Genomic DNA, 20,434 nt, shown 5'->3' with positions numbered 1-20,434 from the left:
GTCCTGTAGCACACTGTTTCTATGCTCAAGCAGAATTTGTGGGCTTCTGTGGGAGGGGAGGCCCCCTGAAAGCAGAGAAGGGAAACTCAGTGATTGGTCTCCAAGTGGGAGCTGACAGTTTCTGAATAGCTCCTGACACAAAGGACTAGGAACTTGGGCCTTTTTTGCATTTCAAAGCCCTGCCTGCAGGCGATCAGGTTACAGGAGGTGAAGAGGCAGTGTTGGTGTCTTTACCGACATTTTCTCCTACTTGTGCTGTGTTTTCTCCACAAAGATCTTCTGAGAAAGAAATCTTGAAGAGGAGGTGAAGGAAAAAATGGCCAGTTCTCAGGTAAGCCTTGCGCCCCAGGCCGGAGGACCTGTGATCTTTTTCTCCTGAATTCCGGGCGTGTAGAAATTGCAGGGCACCTGGGTGTTTCAGCCATTTGAGCATCAGACTCTTGATTTGGGCTCAGGTCATGATCCCAGGGACCTGTGATCCAGCCCTGAGTTGGGGTTCCTGGCAAGCTTAGAGCCTACTTAAGATTTCCTCTCTCTCCCTGTGTCCCTGTCCCCCATTTGCATGCATGTTCTCTCTCTCTCTCCCTCTAAATAAAAAATTTTTTTAAATGCCAATGATTTTTTTTTTTTATCAGTTCTGACGGTTTGCTTTGTGTTTTCACCGAATTACTAACCTTTCAGAAATGATACTCTAGGTTATGTCTTTAGAACACTCCTCCCCTATATCCCAGAGACCTCTCTCTCTTCTGTCCAACATGGCTATCAGTATGGCAACAGCAGTTGTCACTTTGAATTAAATTCCTGCAAGTATTGAAAATATTCCCTTTGTGACAGATCCAGAGGGGAAGGTGTTGAGGCCAAATTTCCTGTTGCTGATGGGGTCTGGTCCTGGGATAGCAATCAAGGAAAACCATTCCCATGTAGGTCTTATCTGAATGCTTTCTCTGCCCCGGGTAGAGTAGGATTATGAAAATGCACAAATACACCAGACAGATATGAGGCACAGAATAACTGGAATGCTCCTGCTCTTCAGGATGTGGAAAAGGTACTTTAAGATATTCTAGATATTACAAGACCTGGAACTATATGTAATTGAAGGCTGTATAAATCCACCGTATCCTCAAAGTTGTTTATATTGTGATTTACTGTTTGGGGTCACAAGAACACACTGGTGACCGTGTGTCCTGAGGTGTGCCTTAGGCACTGACATGAATGGTGTACTTGCAGCTGATGTTACCTTCTATTCCTTGGCTTTGGCTCTCTGCCAGATTTCCCCCCAATAATGTTCATATTTTCCTTCTTATCAGTTATAATGATTTTAGGCCTATTCCCTGAGCAATTTCCAGACACCATCGCATTTAAACTGGAAACTTCTTTCTCCTAGTTTCTCTTTCCTTGCATATATATTTTTCTACCTTGTAGTTTTTTTCTTTTCTTTTTAAAGTTTATTTATTTTGAGAGCGATAGAGCGAGAGCAGGTTTATTTAAGTTAAGTTAAGTTTATTTATTTTGAGAGCGATAGAGAGAGAGTTGTAGAGATTGCAAATCCCAAGGAGGCACCACAGGGTCAGCACTGAGTGGGACATGGGGCTCGAGCTCAAAAACCAAGAGATCTTGACCTGAGCCAAATTCAAAAGTCAGAAGCTTAACTGATTGAGGCATCAAGGCACCCCTTCCTTGTAGTTTCTGATGAGCAGAACAAAGCCAAATGAAATGTAGATGAAATTAAATTTTCTTACAACTTAAAACCCATGGAGAAATACTTGAGACTGGCAGAGGGAGATATTCCTCCAGGAATTCACAACTGCTTTAATGTTAATGCTTTTCTAGAGGCAAAAAGCTAGCTTAACTTTACAATAGTCAGACTTCCAGTATCCTGTGAGTCTTCTTTAACATATGAAAATCGCTTTAGAAACTTCTTTTATTTCTACTCCCCCCCCCAACTTAAAGTCATGACACATACTCTATTTACTTCTATGTATTTTCAGAAAAAGAAGAATCACATAATTAACAGGTCAGCATATCTTAAAATCCCGAAATAAAACAGAGCACAAATGATGAATGAAACAAAAGCTTTCAATGAGGGGCACCTGTGTGGCTCAGTCGATTAAGCATCTGACTTGAGCTCAGGTCATAATCTCACCGATCCTGAGCTGGAGCCCTGCATGAGGTGAACAGGAGTCAGGCCTCTCCATATTTCTCTCTCTCTCTGTCTCTCTGTCTCTCACTCTCTCTCTCTCTCTCTACCTCTCCCCCTCCCCCCCCCACCCCTCCTGGTATTCTCTCTCTTCTTCTCTCTCCACCCTCTCTCTCTCTCTCAATAAAAAATAAAAAAGCTTTCAAAGAAATACTATGTTAGGAGATCATGGAGTACTATGGTCAAGACAATTCTTGAGATACTCTCTGGTGCCAGATAGTTTATTGAAGTAGCACAGGGACAGGACCCGTGGGCAGAAAGAACTGTACTTTGGTTGCATGAAGCTTATATGTTCCAGGGGAGGGTAGGTGCACAGAGTGTTCAATCACAAATGTTTCTTTAAATTTCTACTTGTAAAACTGCTTCTGCAAGATTTCTCTGGTGCTCATCATTCAGTTCCATATTAAGCAGTGGTGAGATGTACTGGCAGTCACGAGACCCTGTAAAAATGTAGCAACCAGTGGTACCTGGGTTGTTCAGTCACAGCCTGGAGTCACAGCTTGGGTTCTCTCCCTCTCTCTGCCTCTCCCCATTTCACACTTTGCTTACCCACACTCTCTCTCACAATATAAATAAACATTAAAAAAAAAAAAAGAATGTAGGAACCAGCATTTATTTGATGCATATCAAAATTATAGGATTATATGTTAGCTTTATGTGCAAAAGGTGGAAATTTTTCTGATTGTATCCCTCATCATACTAGACTCAGAAATAATAACATTATATATATCATAATGTGTGTTTGTGTTGATAGTGTGAGTAAAAGACCTAAGCGTCATCATCTACAACTAGTTTTATGAGTTTTATGTCATTGAAAAAATTTTTTTTTCTTTTTTTTTTTGAGAGAGAGAATCCCAAGCAGGCTCCACACTGTCAACACAGAGCCTGAGGTGGAGGCTGGAACTCAGGAACCATGAAATCATGACCTGAGCCAGAATCAAGAGTTGGGCACTTAACCAACTGAGCCACCCAGGCGTCCCTCATTGAAAATGTTTCTTAGTCACCATTACACTTTCTTACTTTATCATATTTAATGCCTATACAAGAATGTAATGCCTTAATATTTATGGATATGAGCATGATGTATAAAGATAGATCAATTTTGTGTGCATACCTTATTCTTTCCATCATTCTTCTCAGGTTTGACACCTGTTATGAACATTGCTTTAGGGTCCCTTCTCCATATTGACCAGTGTGTTATTTTGGGTCAACTCTAGGTCAGATGACCTGTATTAAAATATGATCCCTACCAGGTACTGGATGACTGACAAAACATTTGCTAAAAATAGAAGAATAATGTGTTTCTTCTCTTAGATTGTTATTATTTATTTTCCATGAATTTATGAAACTGTTAGATGCTATCTACTAACCAGGAAATGCCTCGAAAGGCTTGCTGTCACGTTTCTTGCTATTCTAGAAGAACCTGTAATTGCTATAAATCCCATTCAGTTCCAAGTCCTCCAAGAGTTCTTGTCTTTGAGTTCTACTTCCTCGTTATTGAAATATGTATCTCCTGGCCCATAGACTAATGCTTTGTAGAAATGCAGACAACTACCTCATCCTAGAACTCCTGAACAGTATCTGCATTTTAACAAGATCCCCAAGGTCCTGTTGTGAAATTCTAATTCACATTACAATATGCTAAATACATTTGTCACTCCCCAAAACTTTCCATTTAAGAAATAGATAGCACATGTACCATATGATGTAAATACAATATTCAAAATGTATATGCCTGTGTTGATGCCTTCATTTTACAAATTCTCTTGAATAAACACAGTATTTATAAAGGTTCTTACCTCCAAGGTAAAGAATATACTAGAGCATAATACTGGGTGACAAATAATCTTACCTCATCAAGCAGGAACCTCACCTAAGCCAGAACCAGTTCTCCTGATCTAACTGAACTAATTATGTCAAGTGGAGTATAAGGTTGCACATAAGCCTTAAGAGAACAGTTGTGTACATACTCTGCATATTTCATAGGAAATGAGGTTTGTGCTCCTCCTTGGGTGAGATTTTAGTATTATAATGAGGTAAAAGGGAGCTCCTGGGTGGCTGAGTCCATTGAGCATCCTACTCTTAATTTAGGCTCAGGTCAGGATGAAAGTCCTGAGATCAGGCTCCACTCTGAGCATGGACCCTGGTTGGGATTCTGTCTCTCTCACTTTCTGTCCCACCCCCTCTTGTGTGTGCTCTCCTTCTCAAAGACATAACATTAAAAAAAAAAAGTTTATATATACATATATACGTATATATATGTATACATATATGTATATACGTATATGTATACGTATATATGTATATGTATAAATGAGGTGAAGGTAACTGTACATATATGTATATATATGTATACACATATGTATACGTATATATGTATATGTATAAATGAGGTGAAGGTAACTACATATATGTATATATATGTATACATATATGTATACGTATATATGTATATGTATAAATGAGGTGAAGGTAACTGTACTCACTGCCGTGGTTTACTCTATTATCCATGTGCTTAGGTGTGAGTCAGGAGTTAATCTCAAACTGAGCCAATCCAAACTCTTCCTCAGGGCAGTCATTACCTTTTGTTGGATGCTTTCTGTTTCCACCACAGGACAGTATGCCCATGGGGTGTTTTGCCTGAAGTAAAAGGTAAGGTGGAAAGAAGAGGTTAAAATATGGGACTAAGGTGAGTGGGTACAAGCACATAAGCAGTAAAGGTCAGGTCTTATGGTCCCGCTGCTGACATTAGCTCCCTCTTTCATTTGACTTAGCATTATGAAATCTGCCTATGGCCACTTGGTAACTGTGTTATTTATTTCAGGGACTGCTGACATTCGAGGATGTGGCCATAGAATTCTCTCAGGAAGAGTTAATATACCTGAACTACAGTCAATGCGAACTATACAGGGATGTGATGTTAGAGAACTACGGACACCTCCTTTTCTTGGGTGAGGATAACTCCTTCCAGATTTCCCAAATCACACTCAGGGGTTTGTTCCTTCCTTTGAAGACTGAATCTTGAAATTTTCCTCTATTGCATGGCTGGGATTCAGATCCCTGCAGTCAGGGAAAGAAGTAGGGGTTTGTAGATATAGAGAAAAATCTTCATGATGTTTCATTTTCAGCTTTATCTTTCCCTTCCTTAGGATAACATTATCATTTCTGTAGATGAATGGCAATTCTAAGCATTGAGTGGCATAAAAGGGTATTTCTGACATCTTAAATACCAATTTCTACTCATTAATGTCGTGGTAGTACTCAGAAGTGGAGGTCAATATCTGAACATGGAAAGTTCATCCTGTGTGTTCTAAAGGGGGTGTTGGGCCACAGCATTTGGGGACTCATTTTCTAGCATTCTACCATGTCCTCTCTGCTCTACTAAGCACAATAGTGGATCAGAAGTTAGAATCTCCAACCACACTCGTATTCTTTTTTTCTAATAAACAGGTCTTGTTGTGTCAAAGCCAGACCTGGTCATCTTTTTGGAACACAAGAAGGATGTCTGGGCCATGGAGAGAAAGGAGACAGTAGCTACACACCCAGGTAGGTGGGAATGAAGCGGATGACAGAGGTGAGGTCCAGTTGTGAAGGAGGAACTGGACCTTAAAATGCGGTTGAGCAGCTCTGCTTGAATGGAAATTAGGTTGAAAAGGCCAGTTTCAGGGCTCTTCCTCTCACATCGGACATCTGCTTTCCAACATATCATGCTTTACACTCTCTAAGGATTCTCCTTCACTTTCACTGAAGGTTCTTCACATCCACAGTGAGGTCCTCCATAATCTGATTGGTTCTCCATTTGCTTTGAGGTCTTGGGGAAATGTCTGCCTTTCTGAGGAACTGTACGCCAATCCATTTCTGAGTTCTGTTTTGCTTCTTGTGTGAAGTGTGTCAGGGTAGTGGTGGGCATCTTGGGATTTGGTGCAGAAATCCCAGGAAGGCTGGAGTGAGACATTACAAGTTTTCTGGTTTATCCTTTCAGTATTACAGAGGCTTTAAACTTAATCATACAAAATAGAGATCCAGTGATTTCATCAGGTAACAAAGCAACTCCCTAAAGTGAGAAAATCTCGTCCTTTGTTTCACCTCAAAAGTTCATTTCTTGGGTTGCCTGGTTGGCTCAGTTGGTTAAGCGTCTGGGTTGAACTCAAGCCATGATCTCAGTTTGTGAGTTTGAACCCTGCACCAGGTTCTCTGCTGTCAGTGAAGAGCCCATTTGGGATCCTCTGACTCTTCCCCTCTCCCGTGTGCTCTCTTTTTCTCAAAGGCAAAATATTAAAAAAAAAAAAGTTCAGGATGCCTGCATGGCTTAGAATTTGACTCTTGATTTTGGTTTAACTCATATCTCAGGGTTTCTTAGTTGAAGCCTCTCATAGGGCTCTGGGTTGACAGCATAGAAACCATTTGGTTTCTGTCTCCCTCTTTCCCTCCCTCCATCCCTCTGTCTCTCTCTCTCTCTGCCCGTCCCTTACTTGCTCTTTGCCCTTCCTTCAAATAAATAAATAAAAGTTTTAAGGTTCATTTTCTTTGTATTAACTAAACTAAGAAATTTCCACTCAATGTGTTGCATCCTCAATGGTGAAATAATTTAAAGCATCTATTATTTTCCTAGAAGTCTACGTAAATTAATGCCATAGGGGAGCTAGAATATTTAAAAATTAAAACTCAGAGCCTAAAATAAAGTCTCAATTGTTACCGTATTTCTTAATAATTGAATATTCTTATGATTTTGTCTTGTACAGTATGAAGTTCCTGTGACCTTGGCATATGTTTTCACTTTCTGATTACTCACATATCAGATTCCTTTATGTTTTTTTTTTTAAGTTCTGATATAACATGGGCATGTGCTTTATAAGAAGGTATATAACTAGTAAAATTCCTATATTTAGAAAAAAGTTTTAATTATAAATATAATTTTACTCCAGGAAAAATTAATCATTGGTTTTTCTATTTTCCTCAGAATATCTGAATTTAATACCAAAGATTTTTATAATAAAGTGATTGTTGGCATATTTTACAATTTTTATGATGTTTATTCAGAAATGAAAGCTTTTGGGGCACTTGGGTCGCTCAGAAGGTTGAGCTTCTGACTCTTGGTTTCAGCTCAGGTTATGATCTCATTGTTTGTGAGTTCAAGCCCTAAGTCCAGTTCTGCACCCACACTGTGGATCCTGCTTGGGATTCTCTCCCTCTCTCTCTGCCCCTCTTCCTCCTCCCTTTTTCTCTCTCTCAAAATAAACTTTTAAAAAAACATAAAAAGAAATGAAAGTTTTTGTTTGCTTGATTCTAAAGAATGGATTATAGGGGCACCTGGGTGGCTCACTGTTTAAGCTTCAGACTTTAGCTTAGGTCATGATCTTGTGGTTCATGAGTTTGAGCACCCCGCATCAGGCTCTATGATGACAGCTCAGAGCCTGGAGGGAGCCTGCTTCGAATTCTGCATCTCCTCTTTCCGCCTCTTCCCTGCTTGCGCTCTGTCTCTCTCTCTCAAAGGTAAATAAACATTAAAAAAAATTAAAAAATAAAGAATGGATTATGCCCTTAAATTATTAACTATTATTAATATATTAGGGATCTATTAACAGAATACATTTTTTAATGTCTTAAGTGCTTAATGCATAAAAGTTTTCATTAGAGCTTTCCATGGTTGATTTTAATGAATATTCTTTACAATTTTACTGCCCATGAAGACATGCCAACAACTCAACATGTTTCTTTTTCATGGGTACACAGTCACAGTTGAAAATTATAGCTACATAGGGATGCCTAGATTCTGGTCATGATCTCGTGGTCTGGGAGTCTGAGGCCTGCATTGGGCTCTGTGCTGACACTGTGGAGCCTTCTTGGGATTCTTTCTTTCTCCCTCTTTCTCTGTTCCTCCTCTGCTTTAGCTTTCTCTCTCTCAAAGTAAAGGAGGTTGAAAAAATACATATATACATATATATGCTTCTATATCTCTATATATAGGCTTCCTTTAAATAATTCATCTTTTATTTATGTAGAATTTTTTGAGGTATATTTTGTTTTACTCTGGTTTGGCAATTCATAAACCATGAGATCATGACTTGAACAGAAGTTGAACGCTTAACCAACCAAGCCACCTAGGCACCCCTAGAAGAACTTTAACATTTCCTATAGGACAGGTCTGCTGATAAACTTAGAGAGGTTTTTCCTTGGGAAAGTGTGCATTTCTACATTCATGGAAAACAGTTGTGCCAAGTAGGGTATTCTTGGTGGATTTTTTTAAATATAATTTTTTGTTCGTAATTTACATCCAAATTAGTTACCATATAGTGCAACAATGATTTCAGGAGTAGATCCCTTAGTGCCCCTTACCCATTTAGCCCATCCCCCCTCCCAAAACCTCTCCGGTAACCCTCAGTTTGTTCTCCATACTTATGAGTCTCTTCTGTTTTGTCCCCCTCCCTGTTTTTATATTATTTTTGTTTCCCTTCTTCTATATTCATCTGTTTTGTCTCTTAAAGTCCTCATAGGAGTGAAGTCGTATGATTTTTGTCTTTCTCTAATTTCACTTAGCATAATACCCTCCAGTTCCATCCACATAGTTGCAAATGGCAAGATATCTTTCTTTTAGATTGCCAAGGAATACTCTATTGTATATGTATACAACATCTTCTTTATCCATCCATCCATCGATGGACATTTGGGTTCTTTCCATACTTTGGTTATTGTTGATAGTGCTGCTATAAACATGGGGGTGCATGTACCCCTTTGGAACAGCACAGCTGTATCCCGTGGATAAATGCCTAGTAGTGCAAATGCTGGGTGGTAGGGTAGTTCTATTTTTAGTTTTTTGAGGAACCTCCATACTGTTTTCCAGAGTAGCTGCACCAGCTTGCATTCCCACTTGGTGGATATTTTTTGATCTTTCAGTATTTGAATATATTGTTCCATGCTTTTCTTTCTATAAGGTCTACTGAGAATCCCAGTAACAATCTTGTAGGAGCTCTTATACAAGATGAGTTGCTTTTGTCATGCTTTTCAAAATTCTTTCACTGGTCATTTTTGATAGGTTAATTACAACGTGTCACTGTGTTCATGTCTTATCTTTTTTTTCTTGACTTTTTATTTAAATAATAGTTAACATACAGTGCAATATTGATTTCAGTATAATTTAGCAGTTCATCACTTACATATAACACACAGTGTTCATCATAACAAGTGCTTTCCTTAATACCCATCTCCCACCATTGATATTTATCCTACTGTGAATTTGCTGAGCTTGTTAATTTGTCTCCTTTCCACATACATGGGACCTACAAGCCTTTAGTTCTTTATGGAAACTCTCTGCCCCCTTTCACTCTCCTTTCTTTATGGGGTCCCCTTAATGTGTATATTGGTTCACTTGTAGGTGTCCCATGTGTCCCTAGACTTTGTCATTTTCCACATTTTTTTTTTTTTTTGGTCCTCTTAGATAATTTAAAACAAGGGGTCTTTAGATTGTCTGATTCTCTCTTCTGCTTCATAAAGTCTGTTGCTCTCCCCTTCGTGTATGTTCAAATTCAGTGGTTCTACACTTCAGGTCCTAATTTCTCAGTGATTTTTACAGTTTGTCTCTTTGGGTTTACATTTTGGTCATGGATAGTTTTTCTGCTATCATTTAATTACCTATCCGCTTTCTCTTTTTCCTACATGGACATTAAAAAAAATTTTTTTTTTAAACGTTTATTTATTTTTGAGACAGAGAGAGAGCATGAACGGGGGAGGGTCAGAGAGAGAGAGGGAGACACAGAATCGGAAACAGGCTCCAGGCTCCGAGCTGTCAGCACAGAGCCTGACGCGGGGCTTGAACTCACGAACCATGAGATCATGACCTGAGCCGAAGTCGGACGCTTAACCGAACAAGCCACCCAGGCGCCCCATCCTACATGGACATTTTTATGACTTTTTTTTCTTTAATTCTTTGTCTCACCATTAACACTACCTTATTAATTTAGGGTCAGTTTCGGAGATACATTTCATTCCTGTGATTGGAACTAGTTCTATTTCTTTATGACCTTGTGATCTTTTGTTGAGATTGGTGAATTTAAGAAAACAGCCTCGGGGTTCAGGATTATGAACTTGTTTGTACAGGAGAACACAAATAACCAATTTGTAATGTCTGAATTTTGTAATTTCCTAGTTTACGAAAGTATAGTTACTTCTTTAGAGCCCATGATGCCTTCCTCTGTTGTCCTCAGCTCTGGAGTCTCTCCAGTGTGTAAACAAAAGCTCACCTGTTGTCTGAGCAGCCATCATAGTGCATCCAGAGGGTGCTCTCATTCCCTCTGCTCCCATGTCCTTCATGACAGAAATAAGCCCCTCAGGCACCTGCAAAGAACCCAGATCACTGAACATAGAGGTCACTCCTGTGTTTGTCTCCTGATGAGAGGTAACTGTTTTCACACAGTGTTGGCAAGGAGTGTCAGGAACGGTGAGTAGCTGTTGTGGGCCAGTGTCACAAACTTTGTTTCTTTGATGTTTCTTTCCTTCATTTCTACTTGCATGCATGGGCTGGGTTCTCCTAATTGCGTTCTGGAGCATTCACAAGGTAATTTAGTCCATTTTTGTCTCCATGGAGGAGCACCGTCCCAATGCTCCCTATTTCTCCACTGCCGATGTCCTGTGATGGGTATTAATTTTGCATATTAGCATTTAACATATATGCATGTGAGTGTAATAAGTGGGAGAACTGATCATGTATCTTTTACTTGTGTCTTTCCATAACACTATAGGCCTATTGGCAAAGTCAGGTAAAGAATATTCTTTTTAAAGGGTGATGTAGGAACAAATGGAAGCTGTGGCTCTTAGTATTTACACTTAGTGATGACTTGGATGAAGAGGGTAGAGACGGGCAGAAATGAGGTTACGATGGATATCACCAAAGCGGGATAATTGCCCTTAATGGAACCCGTACTGCCAGAAGAGATCAAGTGTATAAAATACTTGGGGGAAAACCCCACCTTAAGTCAGTTATATTTGAACCCAAAGACCAAAATCCATTTTTGTAAATTTTTAAAAATATTTTACTCATTTTGGAGAGATAGAGTGTAAGCATGGGAGAAGTAGAGACAGAGAGATGGAGACACATAATCAGTAGCAGGCTCAAGGCTCTGAGCTGTCAGCACAGAGCCTGATATGGGGCTTGAACTCATGAAGCATGAGATAGTGACATGGGCTGAGGTCAGATATCCAACCTACTGAGCGATCCAGGTGCCCCTCCAAAATTCATTTTTAATCCTACATGTTCTCTGGAAGGACTTTTGGAAATTCTGGAAAATAAACCAATGCATGCCAAAACTACTCATTGGAATTATTTCAGATATAAGATTGGATTAATCGTTCAGTGATTCACTGAAATACTTCTAAATTTAGACATTTAAAAAGGAAGATAAAAACTCGAAATGTGATTGTGTTGAGATGTCTTTTCAGAGGGTTCATTATTCTTCCACCAGGTATAATCCCTCTTTTTCCAAAGTCTCTAAATTTGATAAAAACCAGACAGTCTGTATGCAAACATCACTGTTCAATGTTATCACATAGTACCTAATATGGAACTAGTTTTTATGTGTGGTGAACTTCAGAAGGCCTTTAATGAGAACTCTATCTTCCATAATTACCAAGGTGTTTAGTATGGAATTACAACTTACCAGTGTAAAGAATCTGGGAAGAAACATGAAGCAAGGGTCAAATCATCAATTTCAGAGAACTCCGTTTCCAGATATCCAGTATAAAAGTAATAAATGTGGGAATGTGTCTTATGAAACCTCAAATCCTATTGTACATCACTGTATCCTTACTGGAGAGAAGACTTAAAATGCAGCAACTCTAGTAAAGCTTTTAATTAGTCTTCAAAACTTGCTCAACAGCAGAGATTTCATAATGGGAAGAAACCTTACAAATATAACAATATGGCAAAGGTTTTCAGTACCACTCAAAACTTGTCAACATGAGGTGCGATATATACTGGGGAGAAGGCTGAAAATGTTTTGGCAAAGGCTTTAGGCAGAACTTCAAACTTTGTGACCATCAGAGAGTGCATACTGAAAGAAATATTACCAATGTAAAAAAATTTGACAAAGCATTTAATCGTCATCAAAACCTTCAACATGAGATCGTCCTGAGGAGATACTTTACAGATGTCAAGAATGTTGACAACGTCTACCTAGAACTGAATTTATAAAACATCAGAAAAACTACACTGGATATAAACCCCAGAAATGTAATGAATGATGAAAAATGTTTGCTTTTCATATATATTAAAAAAAATTCTTTATAAAGATAAAAAAAAATTACAGTTGTGAACAATTGGCAAGCTATGTAATGGAATGTGAAATCTAAATTGAGAGAATTCTCAGCAGAAAGAAGTCAATACCACTTTTGAGACATGATTCTAAATCAGAGTATTTATTATAGAGAAAAATCCAAAATTAAAACACTCAGGTTGTTTATTTAGCCTTGGACAATGGAGGTGCTATGGGATGCCAACCCCTCCACAAGTGAACATCTGCTTGTAACTTGTGAGCCCCCCAATTTAAAAACATAGGCACTTTCCCATGGAAATAGCCTATTGTTGACCAGAAGCCTCATCTAGAACATAGTCAATACCCCATTATTAATATGTGGTCTGTATTATAGGCAGTGTTTTTATAATAAAGCAAGCATGAGGAAAGAATATTAAGGAAATCATAATGAAGAGAAAACACATTTACAGTATATATATAAATTTGTGTATAAGTGGACCCACCCTATTAAAACCCATTTTCTTCAATGGTCAACTGTGTTTGTTAATATGCGTGAAAGAATCAAGGGAAGATGGATATCTGTCTGGAGAGGAATAATTTTACTGTCTCCTTTTTCTTTTGACCATGATTGTGATTTGTTGAGGGGGGGGGTGTGTGTGGAAAATATTATAAGCTTGTGTGCATGCAAAAGGATTTGATTGTTTCTGTCTCTCAGACATACACGGCTGTTGTATGATGGGGAATTCTCTAATACCAGCTTTTCCATGGAAGATAAAGAACACTGTCATGTACAATGTATGAAGAAAGTCTACATTCACATGCTGTTTGTGGTTGACGTATAACTGTGATGTAAGTAACCATGAAGTGATCATTCAAGGCATCATTATTTGCATTAAAGTAAGATAGAGGAACATTCTGAATTTTAAATAGATATGACAGTTTTTTTGTGAGGAGATTATGGTGGCTGTTGATTTAAAATTTGCATGCATCTTCATAATAGCAATCGATAGAAGTCAAGAATATTAGGCAGTTGAAATAGAGATTTTCACGCATCGTAGGCAAGGATAGCTAACTCTTCCATAAAAGGGTGTAAAATTGTTATAAATCCACATTTATTCAATAATGAGCCTCAGTTTGAACAGAATGGAAAGCACAACTCACAGATCAGAGGAACAGAATGGTTCTTGAATGATTGAAAGGGGTGTTTTGACCAAGGATCATATAGTGGTTTTGCACTGGTTTGGTTAGAAGGCATTTGAATTTAATATATTTTGAATAAGAACACTGAATGGATTTTAATGTGTTAACTCTGTGTTAATGAATGAACTGTTCCCCTACACCAACATTAGCCTGCCCCACCTTCATTAAGGTTGCTGGTAAACAGTAACACAAAGTATAATCGACCATTGAACAACATGGGTTTGGACTATGTGGGTACATTTATAGTCAGGTTTGTATATTGTACAGAAATATATTTTCTCTTCTGAGTTTCTTAACATTTTCCTTTCTTGAAATTACTTTATTGTAGGAATGGCATATATAACACATATAACATAAAATATACATTAATTGATTGTTCTTGATCAAAATCCTTGTCAATAGTAAGCTATTAAAATATAGTGTTGGGGAGTAAAAGTAATACACAGATTTTTAACGGCATGAAGGGTGGGCACACTGAAACTTCCCTACTTTGGCTAAGGAAACAGTAAGATCCAGAAGGCACAGAGAACTCCTGTCAAAATCAACAAAAGCAGGCCCACACCAAGATATATTAGATTAAATTTACAAAATACGGTCATAAAGAAAAACTCTTCAAAGCAGGAAGACATCTTTCACTTATCAGGGAGAACCATAAGGTTACCTGGTGATTTTTCAACAGAAACTTGGCAAGCCAGAAGGGAGTGGCATCATCTATTCCACGTGCTGACTGGGAGAAATAGGCAGCCAGGAATTCTCTATCCAGCAAGGCTGTCATTCAGAAGGGAAGGAGAGACAGAGTTTCCCAGACAAGCAAAATCTCAAGGAATTCCTCACCACTGAACTAGCCCTGCAGGAAATGTCAAAGGGGAATCTTTAAGTGCAAAGAAGACACCAAAAGTGACAAAGAAAAAGGATCCAGAAAGTATATAGAAACGAGAAAACAATTAATAAAATGGCAATAAATATGTATCAATGAATACTTTAAATGAAAATGTACTATACCTTCCAATCAAAACACATAGGGTCTCTGGATGGAATAAAGCAACCAAACAAAAACAACAAAAAATAAACCCCAGGCCCATCTATATGCTGCCTACAAGAGACTCCATGTAGACCTGAAGACACTTACAGATAGAAAGTGTGGGTGGTAGAGAAACCTTTCTCACGCAGATGAAGGTCAAAAGAAAGCCAGAGTAGCAATACTTGGGTTGGACAAACCAGATATTTTATTCTTGTGTGGTAATTATCCTGCTTTGGTACCAGGGCAATGCTGGCCTCCTAGGGTTATTTTGAATGGGTTCCTTCTATTCTATTTTTAAGATTTTGATGAAGAGTCCCTAAATTTGGTTTTCTTTTTAATGTTTGTTAGAATTGACCAATGAAGGCAAGAGGCTGTGGGCTTTCCTATGCTGGGAGGTTTTTTATTCCAAATTCAACTTGTATATTTGTGATGATCTAAGAAGATTCCTTATTTCTTGAGCCCAAGATTCATTTTTCAATCTTGGTAAATTGTGCATTGTTTAAAATTACATTTTTTTCAATTTTGTCTAACTTGTTAGTATATCATATTTGATAGTGATCTGTTATCACACTATATATTTCTGTGGTTATCTGTTGTGAGGTTTCTGTTCCATTTCTCCATTTGGTGTTTGAGTTCTCTCTCGTTTTTTCTTAGTTAATGTAGTTGAAGAATTTCCATTTCTGTTTGTTTTGAAAAACCTGGGCATTATTTTCCATGTTATTCTTTATTCTGGTCTCTTTTATTTCTAATTTTAATTTTTTGGTTTTACTTATTTATTTATTTATTTAGAGAGAGCGAGCATGCAAGCTGGGGCAAGGGGCAGAATAAGAGAGACAGAATCTTAGACTCCTCACTGAGAGTGGAGCCCTACCTGGGACTTGATCCCACAACCCTGGGATCATGACCTGAGCTGAAATCAGGAGTTAGACGCTTAATGGACTGAGATACCCAGGTACCCCAACTATTTTATTTATTTCTGATTTTTCCTTGGTATTTCCTTCTACTCCTGTAGAACTGAATGTGGGGCTTGAACTTGCTAACCACGAGACCATGAACTGAGCCAGAGTCAGATGCTCAAATGACTGAACGACTCAGGCACCCCTGTTGTTGTTTTTAGTATTTATTTGTTTTTGGAAAGGAGAGAATCCCAGGCAGGCCCTGTATGGACAGCATAGAGCCTGAGAAGGGACTGGAGTCACAAACCATGAGATCATGAAAGCCAAAATCAAGAGTCTGATGCTAACCTACTGAGTCACTCAGGCGCTCCTTAAAGGCAAAGACCATTTTGTGTGTTTCAATAGGTCTATGTATGTCTGGTTCTTCAAAATCAGAGGCACAATTGTTTTAACAATCATTTCTTGGGGATGTGGAAAGGAGGAGAATGATCTTTCCTCTAAAATGTTGGGCAGGAGTTGCTTTCTGACCACAAGAGTACTTGTACAATTCTCAAGGCTGTAAGGGAGGGTGTCAAAATGCCATTGTGGTACATGCCTATGCTCTTGCTCTACTGTCCAAATGAACTTGAACAGTGTGCCAAAATGCACCTTTCTTTTCCCAGTTACCCAAAATCTGTATGGTGTGTTAAAGACCCCAGATTGATTGATAGGGAGATTCATACATAGATACATAGATGGATGGATGTATAGGTACATAGATGATAGATTTCTTCATGGTGGAGTCCAGGTAAGTTTTATCTTTTTGAAATTCATAACCATTCTTTGGTATTGACTTCTTGCCATATAATTATCTATTGTGGGCCTATTTATTTTTATTTCTATGGGATCAGTTGTACTGTATCTGCCTTCACTTCATTACTTCTGATTTTAGTCAGCTTTCTCTGTCATTTTGATGATTAGATATAGCTCTGTTGATTTTGGGGGGCTTTCTGAACACCACCTTTTCCTATTGTTGATTTTTCCTATTTTTGCTACATATTTTTCATTTTTGTTTTAGTTATCCTTTCTTCTGCTAATTTTGAGCACATATTGTACATTTCCTGAATTTCTGAGATGTAAGAGAATGATTTCTGCTACATCAAGATGTGCTACACAATTCTCTATTAAGCTATGTGGTCAGTTCCTTGTGTGCAAGTTTATGTGTCCATGGAAGAATGAAGTCCTGGTGATTTCTTTCAGCTATATTCCTGATGTTCTCTGATTGATTTTAAGGTTCTATATTAGAAGTTGTGAGTACATTTATCTGAGAGTAGTATCTGGAATGATTTTACTTTTGTTATTTGATCTCTTTCAGCTGTATTTTCACCTGGCACCCAGACATTCCTGCCAAAGTCATGCATTGAAGCTTTTTCCCAGAAAGTGTCAATGAGTAGATATAAACATAGTTCACCTGAGAATGTACACTTACTGACAGACTGGAACAAGGGTAGGGAGAGTGAAGGGCACCAAAGATATCTGGGGACTCCTTTTCCAGAGAACGATGATGAATGTAATAAATATGGGGAAGCCTTTTATCAAAGCACCAACCTTATTATACACAGGAGTATCCCTAAGGGAGAGAATCTTTATAAATACATTGAATGTGAGAAAATTCTTAACCAGTCTTCCAATGTTGTTGATCAGAGGGTTCATGTGGGAAGAAACCATTACAGATGTAATAATCCTGGGAACATGTTTACTCATTCATCAAGACTAAGCACACATAAGACAACTGGTACTGGAGAGGAAAGTTATATAGGTAACGAATGTGGAAAAGCCTTTGACCACCAACAAATACATACTGGACAGAAAACTTACAAATGTGAAGAATGTGGCAAGACCTTTAAATTCTGCTCAACCCTTACTCAACATAAGTTAACTCATATTGGAGAGAAACCTTTCCAATGTAAGGAATGTGGCCATGTCTTTAAACAGCTCTCAACCTTTACAGAACATCACAGAATTCATAGTGGAGTGAAACCTTACCAATGTAATGAATGTGGCAAAGCCTTTAACCGGCACTCATCCCTTACAAGACATCAAAGAATTCATACTCGAGAGACACCTTACAAGCGTAAGGAATGTGGTAAGGCTTTTATTCATTCACAGCCGTCTGAACATCAAAAAATTCGTACTGAGGAGAAACCTTACAAATGCCAACAATGTGGCAAGTCCTTTAACAGGTCCTCAGACTTTATTCCACATCACAGAATTCATACTGGAGAGAAACCTTACCAATGCAAAGAATGTGGCAAGACCTTTAACTGGCCCGCATCCCTTAGGGTACATCACAGAATTCATACTGGAGAGAAACATTACCAATGTAAAGAGTGTGGCAAGGCCTTTACCCACCTCTCAAGCCTTACCAACCATCACAGAATTCATACTGGAGAGAAACTTTACCAATGTAATGAATGTGGCAAGGCCTTTAGGTACTTCTCAACCTTTACACAACATCGCGGAATTCATACTGGAGTGAAACCTTACAAATGTAAAGAATGTGGTAAAGCCTTTAACTGGCACTCAGCCCTTAAGACACATCAAAGAATTCATAGTGGAGAGAAACCTTACCAATGTAAAGAATGTGGCAAGGCCTTTTCCCGCCAGGCACATCTTAATGTACATCACAGAATTCATAGTGGACAGAAACCTTATGAATGTAAAGAATGTGGCAAGGCTTTTAGCTACATCTCAAACTATACACAACATCACAGAATTCATATTGGAGTGAAACCTTACAAATGTCAAGAATGTGGCAAGGCCTTTTACCGCCAGGCATATCTTAATGTACATCACAGAATGCATAGTGGAGAGAAACCTCACAAATGTCAAGAATGTGGCAAGACCTTTAACCAGCATTCAACCCTTAGAGAACATCAAGGAATTCATACTGGACAGAAACCTTACCAATGTAAAGAATGCGGCAAAGCCTTTAACTGGCAATCGGCCCTTAAAAGACATCACAGAATTCATAGTGGAGAGAAACCTTACCAATGTAAAGAATGTGGCAAGACCTTTAGCCAGCACTCATCCCTTAGAGAACATCAAGGAATTCATACTGGACAGAAACCTTACCCATGTACAGAATGTGGCAAAGCCTTTAACTGGCCATCAGCCCTTAAGAGACATCACAGAATTCATAGAGGAGAGAAACCTTACCAATGTAAAGAATGTGGCAAGACCTTTAACCACCACTCATCCCGTAGTAGACATTACAAAACTCATACTGGAGAGAAACCTTACCAATATGAACAATGTGGGAAAATGTTTTACCACTGTTCAACCTTGACTTATTAACATAGAATTCAGACTAGAGCAAAGCTTCTAAATGTTAAGATTGTGACAGAATTTTAAGGACTCCTCAACTCTTATTCCATATCAGATAATTCATACTGAAGAGTAATGATACCCATTGGGAATGTGGCAAGATATTAAAGCAATGCTTAAACCTGGATTCTTCATCAGAGAATATATACTGGAGATGATTTTACCAATACAAAGAATTTGGCAAGCCTTTTAATCAGTACTCAAACCTCATTCAACATCACAGAATTCATACTCCAGAGAAAAATGATAACAAATGTGGCAAAAAAGTGTTTCAGACTGCTCAAGCCTTACTCATCATCAGAGTTCCTGTTGTGGAGAGACATTACAAATGTAATGAATGTGGGAAACCTCTAGCTGGAACTCACAACTACCTCAACATCACAGTTATTATACAGGAGTGAAACTGTAAAATGTAAAGAGAGTGGCTGATCTTTAGCTGGAATTCAGTCATGACCCAGTATCCCCAAATGCATACTCGGGGATAATGTATGTATAAGGAAAGACCTTTTTGAATATACACTTTAGAAAACAAACCATACGGAGAGGAAAGTAACCTGAAAGATATAAATACTTAGTCATCTAATTACCTGAACATCAACTGTCAATAAACGTCACAGAATTCACACTAGAAAGGAGTACATTGGTCACTCTATTCAGACCTTATTCTCCACGAAAATACTTAACCATGTGGGATAAAACAAAGTTGAACACTTAGATAACGAATATGCGGGTATGCCTGAAAATAGAGAAGGGGCGGTGTTTTGCATAGGAATAAGTAATTTCAATATGCTTTTGTTTTACCTTGGCCCTTTTTAAGATGTTGACTACAAGTATTAATGTATTTGTGCTCCCAAATCAGTTCAGAAAATTCACTGATTCCCAGTGGGTGTTGAAAGTATGTGGCTGATTCTTCCTGCATCAAAGATATCAGATGCCCTTCCCTCTTAGGTGGGACTCCTGCATACCTGATTTTCCATGGAAGCTGAAGGACAATATGATGTACAATCTATGAACAAACCTAACTGGAGAGGTCATTATGTTTCTAACACTGATGTAAGTTATTACAAAATGAGTGTTCAGAATGTCATTCTTGAACATTTATTAAAACTAAAAACGTTTCTGAATGTTATAAAAAAAAGTGTTATAGTTATTGGTTTTGTGCAGTCCAGGCACATACTGAGACAAGTTCTTAACAGATGTAGTTAGAAGTAGAGAATACCAGTTGATGTGGTTGAAAGGAAGAAACCTTCACAGATATCAGAAAGAGAGTAACTAACTCTTCCCTAACATGGCATAGGATTGTACATTGACATCTTGTAAGAATTACCTCAGGTCTCAAAGAGTTTTAGTATGCAAAATTAAGGTGTTAACAAAATAAATTTTTATAAGATGTCTCCTTAAAGCCTCCTGGTAACCACAAAGCAAAACCTGTAGTAGATACACAAAACATAAAGAGAAAGGAATCAAAGTACACCACTAGAAAATCAACAAATCAAAAAGAAAAAGACCA

At 38.3% G+C, this 20,434-nt stretch overlaps 1 protein-coding gene across 1 annotated transcript; it reads left to right on the top strand.

The window, feature by feature from the left end:
• The first annotated feature begins 221 nt into the window (after nt 1-221).
• LOC102950616 (zinc finger protein 430-like) lies at nt 222-19,946 on the top strand. Its single transcript, XM_015536390.2, has 5 exons — nt 222-331; nt 5,022-5,148; nt 5,648-5,747; nt 6,085; nt 17,824-19,946. Exons 1-5 carry the CDS (start codon nt 317-319, stop codon nt 18,892-18,894), a joined length of 1,314 nt encoding a protein of 437 aa, XP_015391876.2. The 5' UTR covers nt 222-316; the 3' UTR covers nt 18,895-19,946.
• The last annotated feature ends 488 nt before the right edge of the window (nt 19,947-20,434 follow it).

This window comes from Panthera tigris, chromosome E2, assembly GCF_018350195.1.
Source record: "Panthera tigris isolate Pti1 chromosome E2, P.tigris_Pti1_mat1.1, whole genome shotgun sequence".
NCBI lineage: Eukaryota > Metazoa > Chordata > Mammalia > Carnivora > Felidae > Panthera > Panthera tigris.
Note: the sequence above shows the minus strand (reverse complement) of the source record. Positions and strands in the feature narration are given on the sequence as shown.